Source organism: Apodemus sylvaticus, chromosome 1 (assembly GCF_947179515.1).
Source record: "Apodemus sylvaticus chromosome 1, mApoSyl1.1, whole genome shotgun sequence".
Lineage (NCBI taxonomy): Eukaryota > Metazoa > Chordata > Mammalia > Rodentia > Muridae > Apodemus > Apodemus sylvaticus.
This window is the reverse complement of record NC_067472.1, coordinates 120,751,681-120,774,355: the sequence shown is the minus strand read 5'-3', so window position 1 is coordinate 120,774,355 and position 22,675 is coordinate 120,751,681. Positions and strand designations below refer to the sequence as shown.

The 22,675-nt window shown below is 37.0% G+C and overlaps 1 protein-coding gene across 1 annotated transcript in view; it reads left to right on the top strand.

The window, feature by feature from the left end:
* Nucleotides 1–12,276, top strand: part of LOC127681488 (vomeronasal type-2 receptor 116-like) — a 36,971-nt gene extending 24,695 nt beyond the window's left edge. Inside the window, exon 6 of the mRNA XM_052177783.1 lies at nt 11,357–12,276. Coding sequence (XP_052033743.1) covers nt 11,357–12,276 — 920 coding nt within the window. The remainder of the gene's footprint in view (nt 1–11,356) is intronic.
* The last annotated feature ends 10,399 nt before the right edge of the window (nt 12,277–22,675 follow it).

Here is a 22,675-nt window from a genome sequence, read left to right as displayed (position 1 = left end):
GCTCTTGTAGTAGGATCTGATGATTTTTTGGATTTCCTCAGTTTCTGTTGTTATATCTCCCTTTTCAGTTCTAAGTTTGTTAATTTGGATACTTTCTCTGTGTCCTTTGGTCAGTCTGGCTAAGGGTTTATCTATCTTGTTGATTTTCTCAAAGAACCAGCTCCTGGTTTTGTTGATTCTTTGTATGGTTCTCTTTGTTTCTACTTGATTGATTTCAGCCCTGAGTTTGATGATTTCCTGCCTTCTACTCCTCCTGGGTGAAATAGTTTCTTTTTTTCCAGGGCTTTCAGGTGTGTCATTAAGCTGGTAGTGTATGCTCTCTCCATTTTCTTTTTGGAGGGACTTAGGGCTATGAGTTTTCCTCTTAGCACTGTTTTCATTGTGTCCCATAGATTTGGGTATGTTGTGTCTTCATTTTCATTGTGTTCTAAAAAGTCTTTAATTTCTTTCTTTATTTCTTCCTTGACCAAGGTATCATTGAGTAGAATATTGTTCAATTTCCACGTGTATGTGGGTTTTCTGTTGTTTTTGTTGCTATTGAAGACCACTTTTACTCCAAAGTGATCTGATAGGAGGCATGGGATTAGTTCGATCTTCTTATATTTGTTGAGGTCTGTCTTGTGACCAATTATATGGTCGATTTTGGAGAAGGTACCATGAGGTGCTGAGAAAAAGGTATATTCTTTTGCTTTAGGATAGAATGTTATACATATATATATGTTAAATCTAATTGGTCCAAAGGTTCAATTAGTTTCATTATGTCCCTGTTTAGTTTCTGTTTTTCTGATCGGTCCATTGAGGAAAGTGCAGTGTTGAAGTCACCCACAATTATTGTGTTAGGTGCAATGTGTGCTTTGAGCTGTAATAAAGTTTCTTTTACGAAAGAGGGTGCCCTTGCATTTGGAGCATAGATGTTCAGGATTGAGAGTTCTTCTTGTTGTATTTTTCCTTTGACCAGCAAGAAGTGTCCCTCAGAGTCTCTTTTGATGACTTTGGGTTGAAAGTCAAATTTATCTGATATTAAAATGGCTACTCCAGCTTGTTTCCTGAGACCATTTGCTTGTAAAATTGTCTTCCAGCCTTTTACTCTAAGGTAGTGTTTGTCTTTGACCCTTAGGTGTGTTTCCTGTAAGCAGCAAAATGTAGGGTCCTGTTTAGATATCCAGTCAGTTAGTCTATGTCTTTTTATTAGGGTATTGAGTCCATTGATGTTAAGAGATATTAAGGAATAGTGCTTGTTACTTCCTGTCATTTTTGACGTTATTTTTTAAATTTGATTGGTTAACTTCTTTTGGGTTTGATGAAAGGTTACTATCTTGTTTTTTCCAGGGTGAAGTTTCCCTCCTTGTATTGGGGTTTTCCTCCTATTATCCTTTGTAGGGCTGGGTTTGTGGATAGATATTGAGTAAACTTGGTTTTGTCATGAAATATCTTAGTTTCTCCATCTATGGTGATTGAGAGTTTTGCTGGATATAGTAGTTTTGGCTGGTATTTGTGTTCTCTTAGAGTCTGCATGAGATCTGCCCAGGATCTTCTAGCCTTCATAGTCTCAGGTGAAATGTCTGCTGTGATTCTGATAGGTCTTCCTTTATATGTTACTTGGTCTTTTTCTCTTACTGCCTTTAATATTCTTTCTTTGTTTAGTACATTTGGTGTTTTGATTATTATGTGATGGGAAGTATTTCTGTTCTGGCCCAGTCTGTTTGGAGTTCTGTAGGCTTCTTGTATATTCATGGGCATCTCTCTCTTTAGGTGAGGGAAGTTTTCTTCCATAATTTTATTGAAGATATTTGCTGGCCCTTTAAGTTGTAAATTTTCACTCTCATCTATGCCTATAATCCTTAGGTTTGGTCTTCTCATTGTGTCCTGGATTTCCTGGATATTTTGGGTTACAAGCTTTTTGCTTTTTGAATTTTCTTTAACTGTTGAGTCCATGGTTTCTATGGTATCTTCTGCTTCTGAGATTCTTTCTTCTATCTCTTGTATTCTGTTGTTGATATTTGCATCTATGTCCACTGATTTCTTCCCAAGGCTTTCTATCTCCAACGTTGTCTCCCTTTGAGTTTTCTTGGTTGTTTTACTTCTGATTTTAGATCCTGGATGGTTTTGTTTAGCTCCTTCACTTGCTTGTTTGTGCTTTCCTGTAATTCTTTAAGAGATTTTTGTGTTTCCTCTTTCATGACCTCAGCCTGTTGACTAAAGTTCTCCTGTATTTCTTTAAGTGTTTTTTGTGTTTCCTCATTATTGGCTTTTGTATTCTCCTGGATTTCTTTCAATGATTTTTGTGTTTCCCTTGCAAGGGCTTCTAACTTTTGATCCATTTTCTCCTGAATTTCTTTAAGTATGTCCTTCATGTGTTCCTGTACCAGCATCATCACCAGTGATTTTAAATCCAAATCTTGTTTTACTGGTATGATGGGGTATCCAGGACATGCTGGTAAAGGACAATTGGGTTCAGATGTTGCCATGTTGCCTTGATTTCTGTTAGTGATGTTCCTGCATCTGCCTTTTGCCATCCTGTTCTCACTGGTGTTGGTGTTGTCAATGCTGGACTCACCAGTGCAAGCTGCCCCTTCCCAGGTGGCCTCTGGTGCACAGCCTACCTCCTGCAGGGCCTGGAGACAGGGTGTTGTTGTCCAGGCTGTTCAGACCCAGAAGCAGACACCTGAAGGATCCTGCTGGGGCCTGCTGGATTCACTGGATCTCACCGTCCTCTCCCAGCTGGCCGCCCAGAAGCCCGACTTGCCTCTTTCAGGACCTGGAGATGTGGTGTTGCCACTCAGGCTGATCTGGATCTGGAAGTGGAGAGGTCTGGGGGCTACCACCAGAGGCCTCAGGACTGAAGCCTAAGCTCTATGCCACAGGAATGAGCTGTGTTGTGAGCTCCCAGACTGCCTCTGGGTGCACACCAGGTCTCCTGCACTTCCTGGATACCGAGTGCTGTGTCCCAGGCTGTTCAGATCCCAAACCAGGCACCTGAAGGCTACCACTGGGAACCGCTGGATTCACTGGAGCACACTGCCTTCTCCCGCTGGCTGCCCGGAAGCCCCACTTGCCTCCCCCAAGACCTGGAGATGTGGTGCTGCTGCTCAGGCTGATCTGGATCCGGAAGCGCAGAGGCCTGAGGGACACCACCAGAGGCCTCAGGACTGAAGCCCAAGCTCCAAGCCACAGGAATGAGCTGCACTGTGAGCTCCCAGACTGCCTCTGGGTGCACACCAGGTCTCCCGCACTTCCTGGAGACCGAGTGCCTGTGTGACTGTTTACATGATCTATGTGATCCTGATTTAATTTTGGTATTTGGTATCTGTCTAGGAAGTTGTCCATTTCCTCCAGATTCTCCAGTTGTGTTGAGTATAGGCTTTTATAGTAGGATATGATGATTTTTTGTATTTCCTCATTTTCTGTTGTTATAGCCCCCTTTTCATTTCTAATTTTGTTAATTTGGATACTTTCTCTGTGCCTTTTCGTCAGTCTGGCTAAGGGTTTATCTATCTTGTTGATTTTCTCAAAGAACCAGCTCCTGGGTTTGTTGATTCTTTCTATGGTTCTCTTTGTTTCCACTTGATTGATATCAGCTCTGAGTTTGATGATTTCCCGACTTCTACTCCCCGGGTGAATTAGCTTCTTTTTTGTTCCAGAGCTTTCATGTGTGTCCTTAACCTGAAAATGCATGCACTCTCCATTTTCTTTTTGGAGGCACTCAGGGCTATGAGTTTTCCTCTTAGCACTGCTTTCATTGTGTTTTGGATATGTTGTGCCTTCATGTTCATTAAATTCTAAAAGGTCTCTGATTTCTTTCTTTATTTTTTTCTTTGGCCAAGGTAATGTTGAGTAGAGTGTTATTCAGATTTCATGTGTATGTGGGCTTTCTGTTGTTTTAGTTGCTATTGAAGACCACTCTTAGTCCATAGTGATCCTATAGGAGGCATGGGATTAGATTAATCGTCTTTTATTCGTTGAGGTCTGTCTTGTGACCAATTATATGGTTGATTTTGGAGAAGGTACCAAGAGGTGTTGAGAAAAAGGAATATTCTTTTGCTTCAATATGAAATGTTCTATAAATATCTGTTAAATCCAATTGGTCCAAAGTTTCCATTAGTTTTACTGTGTCCCTGTTTAGTTTCTGTTTTCCTGATCAGTCTATTGAGGAGAGTGGAATGTTGAAGTTACCCACAATTATTGTGTTAGGTGCAATGTGTGCTTTGAGCTTTAGTAAAGTTTCTTTTACAAATGAGAGTATCCTTGAATTTAGAGCATAGAGGTTCACAATTGATAGTTCTTCTTGGTGGATTTTTCCTTTGACCAGCAAGAAGTGTCGTTCTGTGTCTCTTTTGATGACTTTAGGTTGATTGTCAATTCTATCTGATATTAGAATGCCTACTCCCGCTTGTTTCTTGAGACCATTTGCTTGTAAAATTGTCTTCTATCATTTTACTCTAAGGTAGTTTATGTTTTGACACTGAGGTGTGTTTCCTGTATGCAGCAAAATGTAGGGTCTTGTGTCCTTATCCAGTCTGTTAGTCTATGTCTTTTTATTGGGGGAATTGAGTCCATTGATGTTAAGAAATTTTATGGAATAGTGATTATTACGTCCTGTCATTTTTGATGTTATTTTTATATTTGAGTGGTTATCTTCTTTTGGGTTTGATGAAAGAAGGTTACTATCTTGCTTTTTCCAGGGTGTAGTTTACCTCCTTGTATTGGAGTTTTCCTCCTGTTCTTTGTAAGTCTCGGTTTGTGGAAAGATATTGTATAAATTTGGTTTGTCATGGAATATCTTGGTTTCCCCATCTATGGTGATTGAGAGTTTTGCTGGGTATAGTAGTCTTGTCTGACATTTGTGTTCTCTTAGAGTCTGCATGAGATCTACCCAGGATCTTCTAGCTTTCATGGTCTCTGGTGAGAAGTCTGGTGTAATTCTGATAGTTCTTCCTTTATATATTTCTTGGCCTTTTTCTCTTACTGCCTTTAATATTCTTTCTATGTTAAGTACATTTGGGGTTTTGATTATTATGTGATGGGTGTTATTGCTGCTCTGGTCAGGAATCATTTGATATGCTAATTGTGTCTTGAGTATTCAGAGCTTCTGGGCTAATTAATATCCACTTATCAGAGGTTGCATTCCATGTGTATTCTTTATTGATTGGGTTACCTCACTTAGGAGGATATTTTCCAGTTCCAACCACTTGCCTAAAGATTTCATTAATTGATTGTTTTTAATTGCTGAGTAGTATTCCATTGTGTAAATATACCACATTTTCTGTATCCATTCCTCCATTGAGGGACATCTGGATTCTTTCCATCTTCTGGCTATTATAATAGGGCTGCTATGAACATAATGGAGCTTGTGTCCTTATTGCATGCTGGGGAATGCCCTGGGTATATGCCCATGAGTGTTATAGCAGGGTCCTCAGGAAGTGTCATGCCCAGTTTTCTGAGGAACTGCCAGACTGATTTCCAGAGTGGTTGTACCATCTTACAATCCTACCAGCATTGGAGAATTATTCCTCTTTCTCCACATCCTCACCAACACCTGCTGTCTCCTGAGTTTTTAATCTTAGCCTTTCTGACTGGTGTTAGGTGGCATCTCAGGGTTGTTTTGATTCAAATTTCCCTAATGACTAATGATGTTGAAAATCCAGCGTTCTTCAGGTGAAAATTCTTTGTTTATCTCTGTATGCCATTTTTAAATAGGGTTATTTGGTTTTCTGTGGTCTAACTTCTTGAATTCTTTGTATATATTGGATATTAGCCCTCTGTCAGATGTAGGGTTGGTGGAGATCCTTTCCCAATTTGTTGGTTGCTGTTTTGTCCTTTTGACAGTGTCTTTTGCCTTACAGAAACTTTGTAATTTTATGAGGTCCCATTTGTCAATTCTTGATCTTAGAGCATAAGCTATTGGTGTTCTGTTCAGGAACTTTCCCCCTGTGCCCATGTCCTCAAGGGTCATCCCCGATTTCTTTTCTATAAGTTTCATTGAGTCTGGTTTTATGTGTAGGTCCTTGATCCACTTGTAGTTGAACTTAGTACGAGGAGATAAGAATGGATCAGTTCACATTCTTCTGCATGCTGACCTCCAATTGAACCAGCACCATTTGCTGAAAAGGCAATCTTTTTTCCACTGGATATTTTCATCTCCTTTGTCGAAGATCAAGTTACCATAGGTGTGTGGCTTCACTTCTGACTCTTCAATCCTATTCCATTGATCCAAATTTTGTCTTATCACTGATTTTATTAAGATCTCTTTAAGATCTATCCACTTAATGTGGTGATGTCTCTGCCTCTGTGTATTTCGATTTTATTTTGGTGTGTACACCTTGTTCCTTATCACTCCAAGAATATAATCATGAAGGTGTATAGAATTTTGGCGAAGAGTTTTCAGTATCTAATGAATTAATCTCTAAATCTTTTTTCAGCTTTTTATACTGTGAATAATGTTGATGGATTTTTTAATGTGCAACATCTCTGACTTTAATGCCACTTTATCTTGGTGGATGATATTTTTAATTTGTTATTTTGATTCTCTAAAAACAAAGTTCACAACAATTTTTGAGCTGAGACTTTTATCATAAATGACCATAACAGAACTGGGCCTAAAATTCTCTTCATTTGCTGAGTAATTCTGTAGTTTAGTTACCCTGGTTACTATGACCTAATAAAAATAATTTGGTAGTGGTAGTGTTTCATTTTTACTTTTCTTTTTTTTTCTTTTATTGGATATATATATATTTACATTTCAAATGCTATCCCCTTTCCAGATCTCTCCTCTGGAATCACCTAACCCATACCCCCTCTTCTTGCCTCTATGAGGGTGCTTCCCCAACCCCCAAACCACTCCTGCCTTGCTGCCCTCAAATTCCCCCATACTGGTGTGTTAAACCCTCTCAGGCCCAAGGGATGATCCTCCCACTTATGCCCAACAAGGCCATTCTCTGCGACATATGTGGCGAGAGCCATGGTTTTCTCCATGAGTACTCTGGTGGTGGTCTAGCCACAAGAAGCTCCAGGAGTTATGGTCAAGTCATACTGTTGCTCCCCTTAAAGAGCTGTAAGCCTATCAGCTCCTTCATTCCGTTTTCTAACTTCATGATCAGGGAAACAACACTCAGTCCAAAGTTTGGCTGGTAGCTCCTGCCTTTATATTTTCAAGGCTCTGGTAGAGACTCTCAGGAGACAGCCATATCAGGCTCCTGTGAGCAAACAATTTCTGATATCCTGAATAGCGTCCAGGTTTGTTGACTTTATATGGGATGTATCCCTACATGATGTGGTCTTTGGATGCCCTTTCCTCTTCTCTTTGCTCTACAATTTGCCTCCACAATTCCTCTTGTGAATATTTTGTTCCTCCTTCTATGAAACACTGAAGCATCCACACGTTGGTCTTCCTACTTCTTGAGCTTTCCATGGTCTATGAATTGTATCATGGGTATTCTGAGCTTTTAGACTAATATCCACTTATCAATGAGTAACTACCATTTTTTCTTTTATGAATAAGTTACTTCACTCAGGGAAATAATTTCATGTTCCTCTCCTTTGCCTGAGAATTTCATGATGTCATTGTTTTTAATAGCTGACTAGTACTACATTTCATAAACGTACCACATTTTTTGTATCCATTCCTTTGTCGAGGGAATTCTGGGTTGTTTTTTGCTTCTGGCTATTATAAATAATGCTGCTATGAACATAGTGGAGCACGTGTCCTTAATATATGTTGGTGAGTCTTCTGGGTATATGCCAAGGAGTGATATAGTTGTGTCTTCAAGTAGCACTATGTTCAATTTTTTGAGGAACCATTGACTGATTTCCAGATAGTAGTATTAGCTTGCAATCCCATCAATGACAGAATGTTCCTCTTTCTTCACATTCTTGCTAGTATATGGTGCCACCTAAGGTTTTGATCTTAGTCATTCTGACTGATGTGATGTGGAATCTCAGAGTTGTTTTGATTTGCATGTTTTTGATGAAATAAAATATTGAACATTACTTTATGTGTTTCTCAGCCATTTCAAGTTTCATCAGTTTGGAATTCTCTGTTTAGGTCTGTTTTCCATTTTTCAATGGGGTTATTTGTTTCTCTGAAGTGAAAGCTTTGAGTTCTTTGTATATATTGGATATTAGCTCTCTATCGGACATGGGATTGGTAGAGATCTTATCCCAATATGTTGGTTTGTGTTTTGTCCTATTGAGACTGGTTTTTTGTTTTGTTTTGTTTTGTTTAATTTTTTTCACCTTACAGAAGCTTTGACATTTTATGAGGTCCCATTTGCTGATTCTTGATCTTAGCATATAAGTCATTGGTGTTCTGTATAGGAAATTTTCCCCTGTGACAGTATTTCTTTTGTTTCAACTTTGTGGAATACATCAAAGAGAATTGGTACTTTCTTTATATTAAATGTCTGGTAGATTTCTGTGCTAAAAACATCTGGGCCCGGGATTTACATTGTCGGGAAACATTTACTGACCACTTCTATTACCTTAGGGATTATAAGAATATTTAAATTTTTTGTTAGCCTCCATTTAACTTTAGTAACATGTATCTACATAAATGATCATCAATTACATATAGATTATACAATTTTGAGTAGTATCGTCTTTTGAAGTAAGACTCAGTGATTCGTTGACATACTTCAATGTCTACTGAGCAGCATGGATGAAATGTAGTTAGTGTTGGGTAGTAATTCATGGTTTAAATATGAAATTGATTCTAACACCAGAAAGTGGAGGCCACTATCCAGGTCTTATGCTAGTTAATACTTCTTTAATGTATAAAGGCTGTGTGTTTGTGTTTTTCCCCCTGGAATTCTATACAATGCTGAAAATACAACATTTTTTAACACTTGATTATTTTATTGTATTTGCTTCCCCTTCAGTCCACCTGCCACCAATCCTCAATCCATTTCTTTTCCCCATGCCTCCTATATCATGTTCCCCTCCACCAGGGCCTCAAACTGGCCTGTGTATGCTGCTGGTTGGTGGCTCAGTCTTTGGCAGCTCCTTGGGATATGGGATAATTTACCCTGTTGGTCTTCCTATGGGGTCACACTCCCTTTCAGCTACTTTGGTCCTTCCCCTAATTCAAACATAAGAGTTCCTGACTTCAGTCCAACAGTTGTGTGAATTTGTCTGTCTTTAGTTCTGGCAGCTGCTGATGGGTCTTCTCTGAGGACAGCCATGTGAGGTTAAAATCTCTAAGTACATTGAAGCATCAGTAATACTGTCAGGCTTTGGTGCCTCCCTCCCCCCTGAGATGAATCCTAAGTTGGGATGGTCATTGGACTGTCTTTCCTTCAGTCTCTTCTCAATTATTGTCCTTTCAGTTCTTATAGACAAGAACAATTCTAGGTCACAAATTTTGACTGTGGATTAGTAACTATGCTCCTTTATTTGAAGCCCTGAGTATCTACTCAAGGTGGGCTCTTTGAATTCTCTCTCCCCAGTGTTGGGCATTTTTGCTAAAGTTACCACCTATGAGTCCTGGGAGCAGTTAACATTTCAGGTCTCTAGTACTTTCTATAGGATTCTCCACCTTCCACCCTCCCAGATTTTAATTTTCTGTTCATTCTATTGGCCATGTATACTTCTCTCCTGCACCCCCCATATCTAATCTTGTTCCCTATCTCCCCCCTCTTCTTTTCCAATATTCCTCTTCTGCCTGCTGTGATTATTTACTTTCGTCTTGTAAGTGGAATTGAAATATACTTACTTGGTCCTTTCTGTATGTTGAACTTTTTAAAATCTGTAGATTGTTTCCCAGGTAGTCTTTACTTTTTTTGTAATATCCACTTATCATTGAGTACATACCAGGCACATACTTTTGGGTCTGAGTTACCTCACTCAGGATATTTTCTGGTTCCATTCATTTGTCTGCAAATTCATGATATCCTCTTTTTTAATAGATGAATAGTATTCCTTTGTGTAAATTAACCACATTTTCTGTATCCATTCTTTGAGTGACATCTGTGTTGTTTCCAGCTTCTGGCTCTTACAAATAAGGTTGCTATGAACATTGCAGAGTACATGTCTATGCAGTATAGGTGTGGCACATTTTGTATCTATGTGCAAGAGTGGTTTTGTTTGATCTTCAAATTGAATTATTTGGAATTCTGAGGAACCACCAGACTGATTTCCAGAGCGGTTGCACCAGTTTGCAATCCCACCAGAAATCGAGGAGTGTTCGTCTTTTTCCTCATTCTTGCCAGCATTTGCTGTCATTTGAGTTTTTGATTTTTAACCATTATGATTAATGTGAGATAGAGTCTTAGGATCATTTTGATTTGCATTTCCCTGATGACTAAGGACACTGAACATTTCTGTCAGTGTGTCTAAACCATTCAAGATTACTGTGTTGGGAAATGTTTGCTCTTCTCTGTACCCTATTTTTTAAATTTGGTTATTTGGGTCTTTGGAGTTTAGCTTCTTGCATTCTTTATATATTTTGGACGTTAGCCCTCTTTCAGAAGTAGGGTTAATATGATTTTTTGCCAATCAGTAGGCTTTCAGTTTCTCCTATTGGTGGTCTCTTTTGCCTTACAGAATCTTTTCAATTTCATGACGTCCCATTTATCAATTCTTGATGTTAGATTCTGAGCTATTTACATACTGTTCAGGAAAATTTCCCCTGTGAAAATGAATTTAAGGTTATTTCCCACTTTCAAATCTATTAAATTCAGTGTGTCTGGTATTAGGTTGAGAAACTTGATCCACTTGGACTTGAGCTATGTGTCAGACAATAAATACGGATGTATTTTAATTCCTCTGTATAGAAACCACCAATGGGACCAGTAGCACTTACTGAAGAGGGTTTCTTTTTTTCCACTGTACTTTTAAGCTTCTTTGTCACATATCAATTATTTTTAGGTATATAGGTTTATGATGTATCTGTAGAACTTAACTAAAAAATTCTAAGATTTTATTGAATATGATTTTCTCTAATGATGTCTCTTTCAATGTATGGTAAAGACATAATTATATGTATGTGTAAGAACAAATGTGTAGAAGAGAGTTTGGGATTATAATGTTTTGCTAAAATGTTGGCTGACGGAGTGGTAGAGTATATATGTCAAAATATGTGCTTGAGAACATATGTATAACCACACCGTTTGCTTAAACATCCCCTTCTAAGTTCTTCTTTTGAATAGTATACACAATTATAAATGAAAATTGTATGGTCCTATTAGTGATCAATTCTAGGCATAGTGTGTGGACAAATAAAATTGGAAATTAAGATCAAATCTTTTAATGCTTCCATATTTAAGTTTGCATCTAACACAAGTTATAAGCCTAATTAGGTTTAGGTTATCATGCGATTATTCTAGAAAAATTAAATCTGATGATACTTCCCTTCATACACTAGACATGGATCAATGTGTGAAGTGTCCAGAAGATGAGTATGCCAACACAGATCAAACTATCTGCCTCAAGAAAGTTGTGACCTTTCTGGATTATGAAGACCCCTTGGGGATGTCTCTGGCTGGAATGGCTCTGTGCTTCTCTCTTCTCACAGTTGTTGTACTCTGTGTATTCTTGAAACACCGAGACACTCCCATAGTCAAGGCCAATAATGAAACTCTCAGCTATGTCCTACTCATCTCCCTCATATTTTGTTTTATCTGTTCCTTGCTCTATATTGGTCATCAGAGTATGGCCAGATGCATCCTGCAGCAGACCATATTTGCCATTGTGTTCACTGTGGCTGCCTCTACTGTCTTAGCCAAGACAATTACTGTAGTACTAGCATTTAAGATCACTGTTCCAGGAAGAAGACTGAGGTGGCTGCTGCTTTCAGGGGCACCTAATTACATCATTCCCATATGCACCCTGATCCAAATGATTCTCTGTGGAATCTGGCTGGGAACTTTTCCTCCATTTGTTGATGCTGATCTATACATGGAACATGGACACATCATCATTTTTTGCAACAAAGGTTCAGTGATTGCATTCTACTGTGTTCTGGGATATATGGGCTCTCTTGCTCTAGCAAGTTTTATTGTAGCTTTCCTGGCCAGGAATCTGCCTGACACATTCAATGAAGCCAAGCTCCTGACATTCAGCATGCTCATGTTCTGTAGTGTCTGGGTCACCTTCCTCCCTGTCTACCACAGCACTAAGGGCAAGGCTATGGTTGCTGTGGAAGTCTTCTGTATCTTAGCCTCAGGTGCAGGGATATTTCTTTGCATATTTTTGCCTAAGTGCTACATAATTTTGTTGCGACCACAGATAAATACTTTTAATGGGCTTAGGAAAATACATGCAAAAACTATAAATATTAATTGAGTGCAATTTTTTCTTTAGTACACTAACTGTATCTCCATTATCACCACACTGCTTATTATGTATTGTATCTCTATGTGGGTTTCTCCCATTAAAACATGTAGAAAACAAACTGGATAATAAAGGTCTAAGATATGATTTGAATCATTTCTATTGGATCATACTGCATAATCAGGTTTTTATCATAGAATATTCTTATATCTTAAAATTGTTACTTTTGCATAAAATTATTTCATTTGATACCTATTGTCCAGTGGTAATTTTGTGTTGTTAGATTCCAAGAAAAATGATTAAACTGTAGATTGTGTATACAGCTAGCACTTAATAAGAAAAACCTATATATTGATCTAGAACTGTAAGAAAATCTATAAAGCATAATTAGATAATTTTCTATGTGGTGTTGTTCCTGGAATTGGGATGATAAGAATAACAAGGAAGGAGCAAAAGAGGATGCTTGAACCTCACCCAGACTAAGAATCCAAAAAAATTTTGGATGTAGATAGAGGAAGAAATTGGTTGGGAGAGGGAATGGGATGGGGATTACAGAGATCAGGTGTAGAGTCAGCTAGGGAGAGAGAGTCAGGTAAGTAAAAAAAAAACCTCAGCAATAGGAGAAGAAGGAAGGCATCTCAATGGTGTGTTGGAGATCTGGGATCGCGGAGGTTCTGAGGGGTATTGTAGAGTGATTCTAGCTGAGATCCTGACAGTATGCAATTAAGAGCCTGAAATGGCATCCTCCAGTAGACAATCAGGCCTCCAAGCGGACATCAACTAAATAATCTTCTACTCATATTTTTTTCCTAAAGACCACATAGAAGTGCAGGGACAATGATCAAGCAGATATTGAGGAAATAAATAACCAATAACTGGGCCCCTTTAAGAGTTATCCTATCTGCAAGAACGGATCCCTGAAATGACTTAAACTGTTCTATTATGCTTGCAGTCAGAAACCTAGAATAATTATCTTCTGAGATTCTCAACTCAGCAACTAACAGAAACAAATAAACAGAACCATAGCTAAACATTGTACACAACTCAGGATGTCCTCTGCAAGAATTGTGAGAAGGATTGAGAGACTAAAATGACTCATGGCCTCCAGAATTAAAAATAAAACAAAACAAAACAAAACAAAAAACTAACATGGAGCCTTGGGAGCTCCAGAGATGAACTATCAACTAATGATCATACATGGGCTGGCTCTAAGATGCCTGCACAAATGTAGCAGAAGTGTCACTTGGAATTCATGTGGGTCTGCAAGCACCTGGATCAGGGGTTGCCCCGGACTCTGTTACTTGCTTGTGCAACCTGTTTCCCTGGCTGGGCTCTTTCTCCATCTTCATTGGGGGAAGTTGTGCATAGTCCTTCACTGAATGATGTCTCAATATGAGTTGGTACCCTGGTTATTGGGCAGGAGATAGTCTCCCCTTCTCATAAATGAAGGGGAGGGGACAAAATGGAGAAAAGCCAAGTGAAGTGCATATTCAGAGGGGAGGTTATGATCAGGATATAAATTTAATGAATATATTAGTGGAAAAATGAATTATTTACCTGAAATTATATTCCCAAGAAGACATTATAAAAATTTCAATTCAAGCAAAGAAGGAAAACCCAATAAAGAATGTTCCTAGCCTTAAAATGAGATATCATCACATTCTTTATGTATTTTTTAAGATCTCCTTACATAATAATAATCTAATAAATCACTTGCTTGAAAGTTCTTGAGAAAAAGAATAATGGTGTTGTGCTATTATTACACTTTTCTGTTTAAATATGAAAACTTCCTTACTTGAAAAAATTTTATGACTTATATTCTAATGATTTATAAAACCTCATTACTGGGGATGCAAATAGAAGTATAATATTCCTGTTTTTTTTTCTTTTGCTATGTGGTAGTAGTACAATGTGCCTTTCAAAGTAATTATGTTTAAGTCTGAGACTTGGTTTCCATCAAATTTAGTAACAAAAGTTCATTAATATGATACACAGAAGTCAACTGAGAAAGCAAAATGATTTATTGTACTAAGTGTGATAGACTAGGTGATCCACCTTAAAGAGAATAGCTATAAAAAAAATCCTCTCACCATCACGACTTAGGTAAATAGTTTGAATAGGATGCAGAAGAAATTAATAGCCAGTGCCTAAGGAAAGCTGTCAAATGAAATCATGATAATATTATACTGCACTTGAAGTTCTGATTACTAAACAAAATCTATAAACGACTAAACTGTTGTAATTCTAGTTTATACTCACCAGATCTTCTTTGGAACCTCCAAGCACACTATAAGCTATAGGCAGTAAAAAATTCCTATGGAAGGAAAACTCATTATTTTTCAGTATTTTTTTTGTTTATGGTAAGATCTTCCTTTCTAGTAAATTGCCCTAACCCTATTCAAAGTTTGGTATCACTTACTGAACATAGTGTGTTTCCAAAGAGCAACATCAAGAAGTTTGGAAAAGGGTGAGTTGAAATGCAGCAAGTTTTATGTGGAAATTAGGAATAGGTTATATTATAGTGTTATAATAGATGAAATAATAAAAAAAAGAAAGAAGTTTAAAATACTGTCTAGTCTGCTATTCCTCTTTCATTAATGTTTTAAAGGTGATTATTTACAGTGTTAAATTTAAGGTACTATGGTTTTATTAAATGTTGAGATAAAATGATGGGGTGTATTATAGGAATTCTTAAGGTCACATATTCTAGATTTTCAATTATGATTAGAAAGAGATATGCTACATGAATGTTCATATATATTCAGAATAGTGTTAGAACAAAAGGAATGATGATCATATTTTAAACTCATCACTAATTTTGCTCATATTTTGAAAGAAATTGGATGGTTAAAAACTATGGTGTGGACTGAAACCATAATATCATATTAACCTAGAAAACTGGACTACCCAAAAATACACACATCAAATGAGGTACAAGAAGAATGGAGGAATGGCCACTTGTTCTGGAAAGATTCAGTGTAGCAATATAGGGCAAAACCAGAACAGGAAAGTGGGAATGTGTGGGTAGGAGAACAGGGGGAGGGAAGTGGGCTTATGGGACTTTTGGGGAGTGGGCGGCCAGAAAAGCGGAAATCACTTGTAATGTAAATAAAAAAATATATCGAATAAAAAAAAAAACTAAAAAAAAGAAATATCTAGACTTCCAATATTCTATAAGCTTATTATGACATTCTCCTGGACAAGATATGGGTTGGCCATACATTGTTGCAAGGATATAATAGTAAATAATCTACAATTAATGAAGAGCTAGAAAATTAATGGAAGAAATCCCTTTAAGGAAACTCATGGATTTTCTTAAAGGACATTGTGACAGAAATAACTATTTGTGAAATTACAGGCATGGTGATATCACATTAGAGATAATAATTCTTTAAGAAAACTTGTTGGGCAATGTATAAATACATTAGACATTATAAGAAAGATTTAAATGTTTAGTACTCCTACTTTGCAGTACAGTTGAATAAAGTAAAGAATAGCGATTTGGCCTTCCAATTGTTTCCATATACTCTTGAGTTTTGTTGAATTACAAAAATTTCCTTGGGGAAATTCAACATAAATATGTGTTGTACAGAGATAGGGAACTCACAAAAAATAAAATAACTACATGTATCATCTAACTGCAATTTGGTGAAACAGCCAGTATTTTGTGGTTCTTTACCAGAATATGGTTCAGACATTATTTACAGGGGCAGAAGTAACTCACTTAAGACCCGAACTTCATGGGTGAAGCAACACAAAGCTGGGGATCTGGAGTATACTTACTGCACAAATCTCAGGATTTTGACAAGGTTAGAGATAAAGTGTTCATTAAAAACAAACAAACAAACAAACAAACAAAAAAAAAAACCTCTGATGTAAAGATCTTCTAGGCATCTTTGTATGTTTCTCCTCCCAGGAATGTGGCATGGTTTCCTAGTCTTCATTGCACCTCTTCTTCACTGAGAAGTTTCTTGCATCTAATAATTTTTTCACTTGTTTTTGTCTGAGGCATAAGTTTGAATGTCAAATTAAACTCTTTTTTGTTTTGTTTTTGTTTTTGTTTTTCGAGGCAGGGTTTCTCTGTATAGCCCTGACTGTCCTGGAACACATTCTGTAGACCAGGCTAGCCTCGAACTCAGAAATCTGTCTACCTCTGCCTTCCAGAGTGCTGGGATTACATGTGTGTGCCACCAACACCCAGCTAAATTAAACTCTTATACAATATTCTACCCCTTCCTCTGTCTCTCCTATTTCTTATTCCTCCTCTTCTTCAATATTCCCTGAGTCATGGATGGAGTAATTTCAGATAAACATGAATCGTTAAGATATAGACTATCATAACCCAGTAACAAACACTTGGTTTCAAGGTCTTCACCAATGGTTATGAATTGAGGTTGAAAATCACTGACAGTTAAGTGTACGTAAAAGCAATTTCATGGGGATATTACATAAAAACTAGAATAACCACAGAAGTAGCTTCCATAGCCACAGGACTTTTCTCTTGTTTACCGCAAAACTCCCTCATGGTAAATGTGCATGGAATTCTATTGGAAGAGAATTGTTCTTAACCATATTAACAGGACAATAATTGCACAAGTAGGAAAAACCTGCTTATTAATATTGTTGTTTAGCATATTGGCTTATTAAAAAGCAAGAATGTTGGAGAGAGTTCACAAGCAATATTCATGTTCATCCCCTAACTCATGTCGAAGCAAGCCAGCATAATCTTTTTCAATCGAGTCACCACTTAATTTCTTCATGACTTAATAGTCAAAGTATGTAATTGCAGGGCATTTAGGCATATGGTTTGCTGGTTATCTACACAAGCTGCTCTTAAAGGGGCCAAAAGTTTTTTTAACATCTTTGATAAGAGAGCTGATGGCTGTTTTTTCCTAGAGAAACTTCTATGATTGTGCTTATTGGGTTCAACAAATGACAAGGTGCTTTGTAACAATGTCTTTGACCCATTTATGCGTTTCTCATATCAGGTGAATGAGAATCATTTCTCATATCAGTGCATGAAATCACTTTTCTATATTCTGTATTTTATTGTTGAATATTGTCTTTATATTTCCTGTTTGCATTCCCCAACTTTCATTTTCACCTATTCCCTTAATTTGTGTTTCATGTATAGATTCTCTATAGGCATATATTTTTTGCAAGTTACTTTTAACAAGGATTTAACCTCTCCTCTAGACAACTAACCAGCAGAAGTAATAGAAGACAAAAGTTATAAGGATATGGGGGAAGTTTACCTCTTTATCAATAGTTCTTTGTAGGCAAGCTCCACCTTCATTATCAGCAGTTCAATCTCATAGCAAATACCAAAAATGACTCAGTAGTTATAGACCAGTCCTCTAAGCAGGCAGATATCAGGCGCAAAGCACAGCTATAGTTCGATCCTGCAGAAACTCCGAGGCTCAAGAAGTAGCAACAAATTGTGAGACAAGCAAAACAAACCAATGCTCATTGCTAGGCTTCAACTGTCTGTGAAGACATACTTAAACATCATCATCATGGGATCTCTCATGATGATTCCATATCAATATCAAAACATTCTTTTACCTGAATCTGCTTCAGGAAAACATTCATTTTCATGTCTATTCCAGCAAAACATTTTCACCTGAATCTGGTTCAGAAAATCATTCTTTCATGTCAGCTTTTGCAAGACATTTTTACTTCTGTATGCCCCCAACAATAATCATTTCATATAACTAAATGTACAAAGGAACTAGGAGTTTCTACTTTACTTCTCTTCCCTTTATTAGATCTTATAGACTTTATTGCTTCCCTTCAATTGTCTCTTTGCTTTTTAATCTTCTACAAATATTTATTAATTTCTTCCAATTGTTGGTGTTTTCATGGCTTTATTTGGGAACTTATTATTTTTCTTTAAATGTTTGCATTTTTTCACATTTTAAAGGATTTATTCATGTCCTTTATAAAGCCCACTATAATATATATGTAAAATGTTCATATGTATTTTTAGTTTTAAAGCCTTTTTCTTGTATTTTAACTATGTTGGAAGATCAGGACCCATTGTGTTAGAATAGCTGGCTCTGGTAGTGGTATATTGCCCTGGGTGTTACTGTCTGGCCTCTTAAACTGACATGAAGAAATATGCTTTGGGGTTATTATATGTATTTGTCTACACACTTATTTCTGAGTTTGTCTTGGTTGAATTGGAGTTTTGTTCTTCAGCTTAAATTCTCTTTGGATTAGGTGGTTTGCTGAGTTTTGCCTGGTTTCCTGGTCAGCTAAGGGGTTGTGTTCATGGGCAAGACTTGATAATGTTGGTGGCTGGTAAATGAGAGTGCAAGTGTGGTGATATATCAAATCCACAGGAGGCTTGGATAGGATTGAAATGAAGCTTGTTAAGGTTTTGTCTTTTACCATCTCCTATAATGCCTATGGTAAAGTCTCAAATACTGGATTCTGTACATAGGCCCTGTGACCCAACACCAATTTCTTTCTGATTGATGAATAAAGATTCCCACAGAAAATAGCTGGTGTAGAAGAGACATGTATGGGGTTTAGGTATGTCATGCTTTGGGTCAGAGGAAGGAGGAAGAATGAGATCTGCAATGGGATATGTAAGCCATAAAATCCTGACCTTATGGGCTGGCCAATTAGAATTGAGAGCAACCCAGATGAAACAGTAAGTTGTAGGTAATAATTTGGAATTATAGATAGGGAAATAGGTTCTAAAAGCATGGAGGTTATGTAGCTACCAAAGTCTTGTGCTGAGTAAGACTTATCAAGAAGTCTTACTTATTAAGTCTTGTTAAGTCTTACTTACTTATTAAGAAGTCTGTGTGTGTTTTTACCCAGGAACTCAATAATATAAGGTGGTGTAGAAACCTTGGACTTGGGTTTAAATACTTTTTAAAACAGAAGCTGCCCTTACTATTCTGTTGCAAGGTTAAGGTAGACCCTTAGAGCTATGTAGGATGAAATAAACACAGTAGGGGTGGTCTACAGAGATCCTACTTGGTCTTCTGGCAGGTGTGGCCTCTGGAAGAGAAAGCGATATCATTCTTGAAGTTTTAAAATATAGCCATTTTATAATACTTGATTTTTTTTGTTTTTGTTACATCCCCAGTCCCCCTTCCCATAGTTCCTCATCCCATTCATACCTCTTAGAGGATTCTCTCCCTTACCAGACCTGCCTCATTCCTAGGGCCTAAAATTTCTAGATGATTATATGCATGTTTTCCCACTGAAACCAGAAAAGGCAGACCTATGCTCCATATGTGCAAGGGGCCTCTGACTGACCTGAGTATGCTGCTGGTTTGTGGCTAAGTCTTTTGGAGCTCCCTGAGATTTGGGTTAGTTTAGCCTGATGGCCATCCTATGGGGTTGCTCTCCCAAATAGCTTCTTCAATCCTTCCTCTAAGTCACATATAGGAGTTCTTAATTTCAGTACAATGAATACATATAAGTGTATAAGCCTCTTTTGCAATCAGCTGCAGATAGGTCCTCTCAGAGGACAGTCATGACATGCTAGACTCCTGTATATAAGCACATTATAGCATCAGTAATAGGATGAGGCCTTGGTGCCTGCTTTCCCATGAAATGGATCCAAAATTGGTCTTTTCATCAGTCTCTTCTCTATTTTTTTGCTGCAGTTCTTTTACACAGGAAAAATTCCGGGTAGGAAATTTTATTGGGTGTTAGTAACACCAACTAAACAACCATCAAACAATAATTTGTGTAACAGACCACATTCAAGTACAGGGACAATGATTAAGCAGAGACTGAGATAATAGCTAACCAATGACTGGACCCAGTTAAGACTCATCTCATGGACAAGAACCAATCCTAGGAACTATTTTAGGTACTCTTATTATCCTTGCAGTCAGGAACCTAGCATAATTATCTTCTGAGAGCTCCTGCCAGTGACTGAGAGAAACAGTCATAAGGAAAATGGAAGTCAAAATGATCCTGAGTTTCTACCTCAACTAATCAGAATAGTTAAGAACAACATTGGGCACAGCTCAGAGAGTCCTCTGACAGAATTGTGGGAAGGATTACTAGAACCAAATGGATCATGGCCTACAGAAGAAATTCAACAAACACAATAAACCTAGATCCTTGGGAGCTCTCAGAGATGAACTATCAATTAATCATCATACATGGAGTGGACCTAAGCTTGGTGTAAAAACATAGCAGAAATGCAGCTTGGAATTCACTTAGGTCTGCAATTACCTGGAGCAGGAGCTGTCCTGGAATCTGTTACCTTCCTGTGTATTCAGTTCCAATGACTGGGTGCCTTGTCTGGTCTCAATTGGAGAAGATTTGCTAAGTCCTACAGTTATTTAATGACTTACTGTGGGGTAGAACCTATGGCACAGAGGAGTTTTCCCCTTCTCAGAAAGAAAAGGAAATGAGGAAATTTTGAGGAGCCATGTGAGGTGAGTAATCATAGGGGAGACTGTGAGCAGGATGTCAACTGAATCATTACAGTAATGGAAAAGTGAATGACTCACTTGAACTTTTATTCCTAAGAAGAAAACCTGAAAACCAAAATTCCCGCAAAAAAGAAAAACCCATAAAGAATATTCCTGCACTTAAAAACAGATATCATAACATTGTGTGCTTATGGTCATTCAAGTCTCCTAATGTAATAATAATCTAATATATAACATACTTGAAGGTTCTGAAAAAATAAAGATGTTATAACATTACAGTTTCTGTTTTTAATGTAAAGAATATTTAGCATGAAGTTATTTTATGAATTGCAATGTAATGCTCTAGAAAACCTCATGACTGAGGATGTAAAAGTGGCTTATAATGTAACAGAGTGTTGTTAATTTACTAAGTGGTCATAGTATAGTATACTTTTCTAAATAATTATGTTTATATCTAAGACATAGGTTTCTATAAAACTTGTTTATGTGATACACAGAAATCAATTCAGAAATGCAATATATTTTATTTACTGAGAATAACAGACTAGGTGATCCAAGATACATTAAATAGCTAACAAAATCCCCTCATTGTCAAGGCTTTGTAAAACTCATGACATAGGAGGCATAAGAAATTAAGTGACTAACTGACAACGGAGAGCTGTGAAATGCTATCTTCAAAAAAAATATGATGTCACAATTAAAGCTCTGGTTACTAAGCAAAATTACACAAGATTAAAAATGAAAATCCTAGCATACACTCAGGAGATCTTTAGGACATCCCCCTCCCCTATGTATACTATAAGCTATAGACAGTAGAGAAAGCCTATGGAAGGTAAACTCCTTCGTTTTGGGATATATTCTTTATGGTAGGATCCTCCTCTCCAGTAAGTGGACCTAAACCTATTCAAAGTTTTGCATCATTTATTGAAAATAGTGAGTTTCCAAAATCCAAAGCCAAGAAGTTTAGAGAAGAATGGGTAAAATGTTTTATGGGGAAGCTAGGAATAGGTAACATGATAGTATTACATTCATTTTATTTGAAATAATCAAAGAGAAACAAGTCTATAATACTCTCTAGATTATTTTATCTCTCATTAACATTTTGAACATGATTGTTTCCAGTATTAAATTTAAGGGACCATGAGACTTATAGGATATTTTGTGCTAAAATGATAGTGTATAACAGGAATACTTAAAGTCAGATATGCTAGATGATCAATTATGATATGAGAAAAGAGATATTTTGCTACCTGAAGGTTCATAAAATCTGAGAATATTGTTAAAAGGGAGCAAAAGGAATGCTGATTAAAGAACAATGTTTTAAATTTGGTACTAATTTAGGTCATATTATAAACAAAACTATAATGTTTAAAATTATAGTGTGGACTGTAACTCCAGTATCACTAACAAATTACTAGTCCTCAAATGTTCCTTAAACTTCTTCCGATATTCTCCTGGACAAGATAGGGGTTGGTCATGAATTGTTCCATGGGTATAGTAATGAATAATCCTCAATTTATGAAGAGTTGGCCAATATTTTCTGAATTCATGATTTAAATGAGCCTTTCCATTTAAAGAAAGTGTTTGCTTTCCTTAAAGAATGGTGTGAGAAGAATAACTGTTAGTGAAATTACTGACATTGTGATATCCCTTGGGAGATAATACTTTGGGCAATGTATGAATACATCAGACACATAAGAAACCTAAATGTTTATTTTTGCCACTTTGCAAAATAGATTGAAAAAAGTTAAGAATAGGGATTTGGCCTTTCTAGATGCTTCCATTTACTCTTGAGTTGCATTGTATTATAAAATATACTTTGATAAATTCAACATAAATATCCAGAGATAAGGACCACAGCAAAAAAAAAAAATTAAATGCAGGTATCAACTGCAGCTGTTTCAGTGAAATGATCAGTATATTGGATCAGAATGTTGGCATTGCTTACACAAATATGGTTGAGAAGTTATTTAAAAGGTCAGAAATAACTCACTAATGCC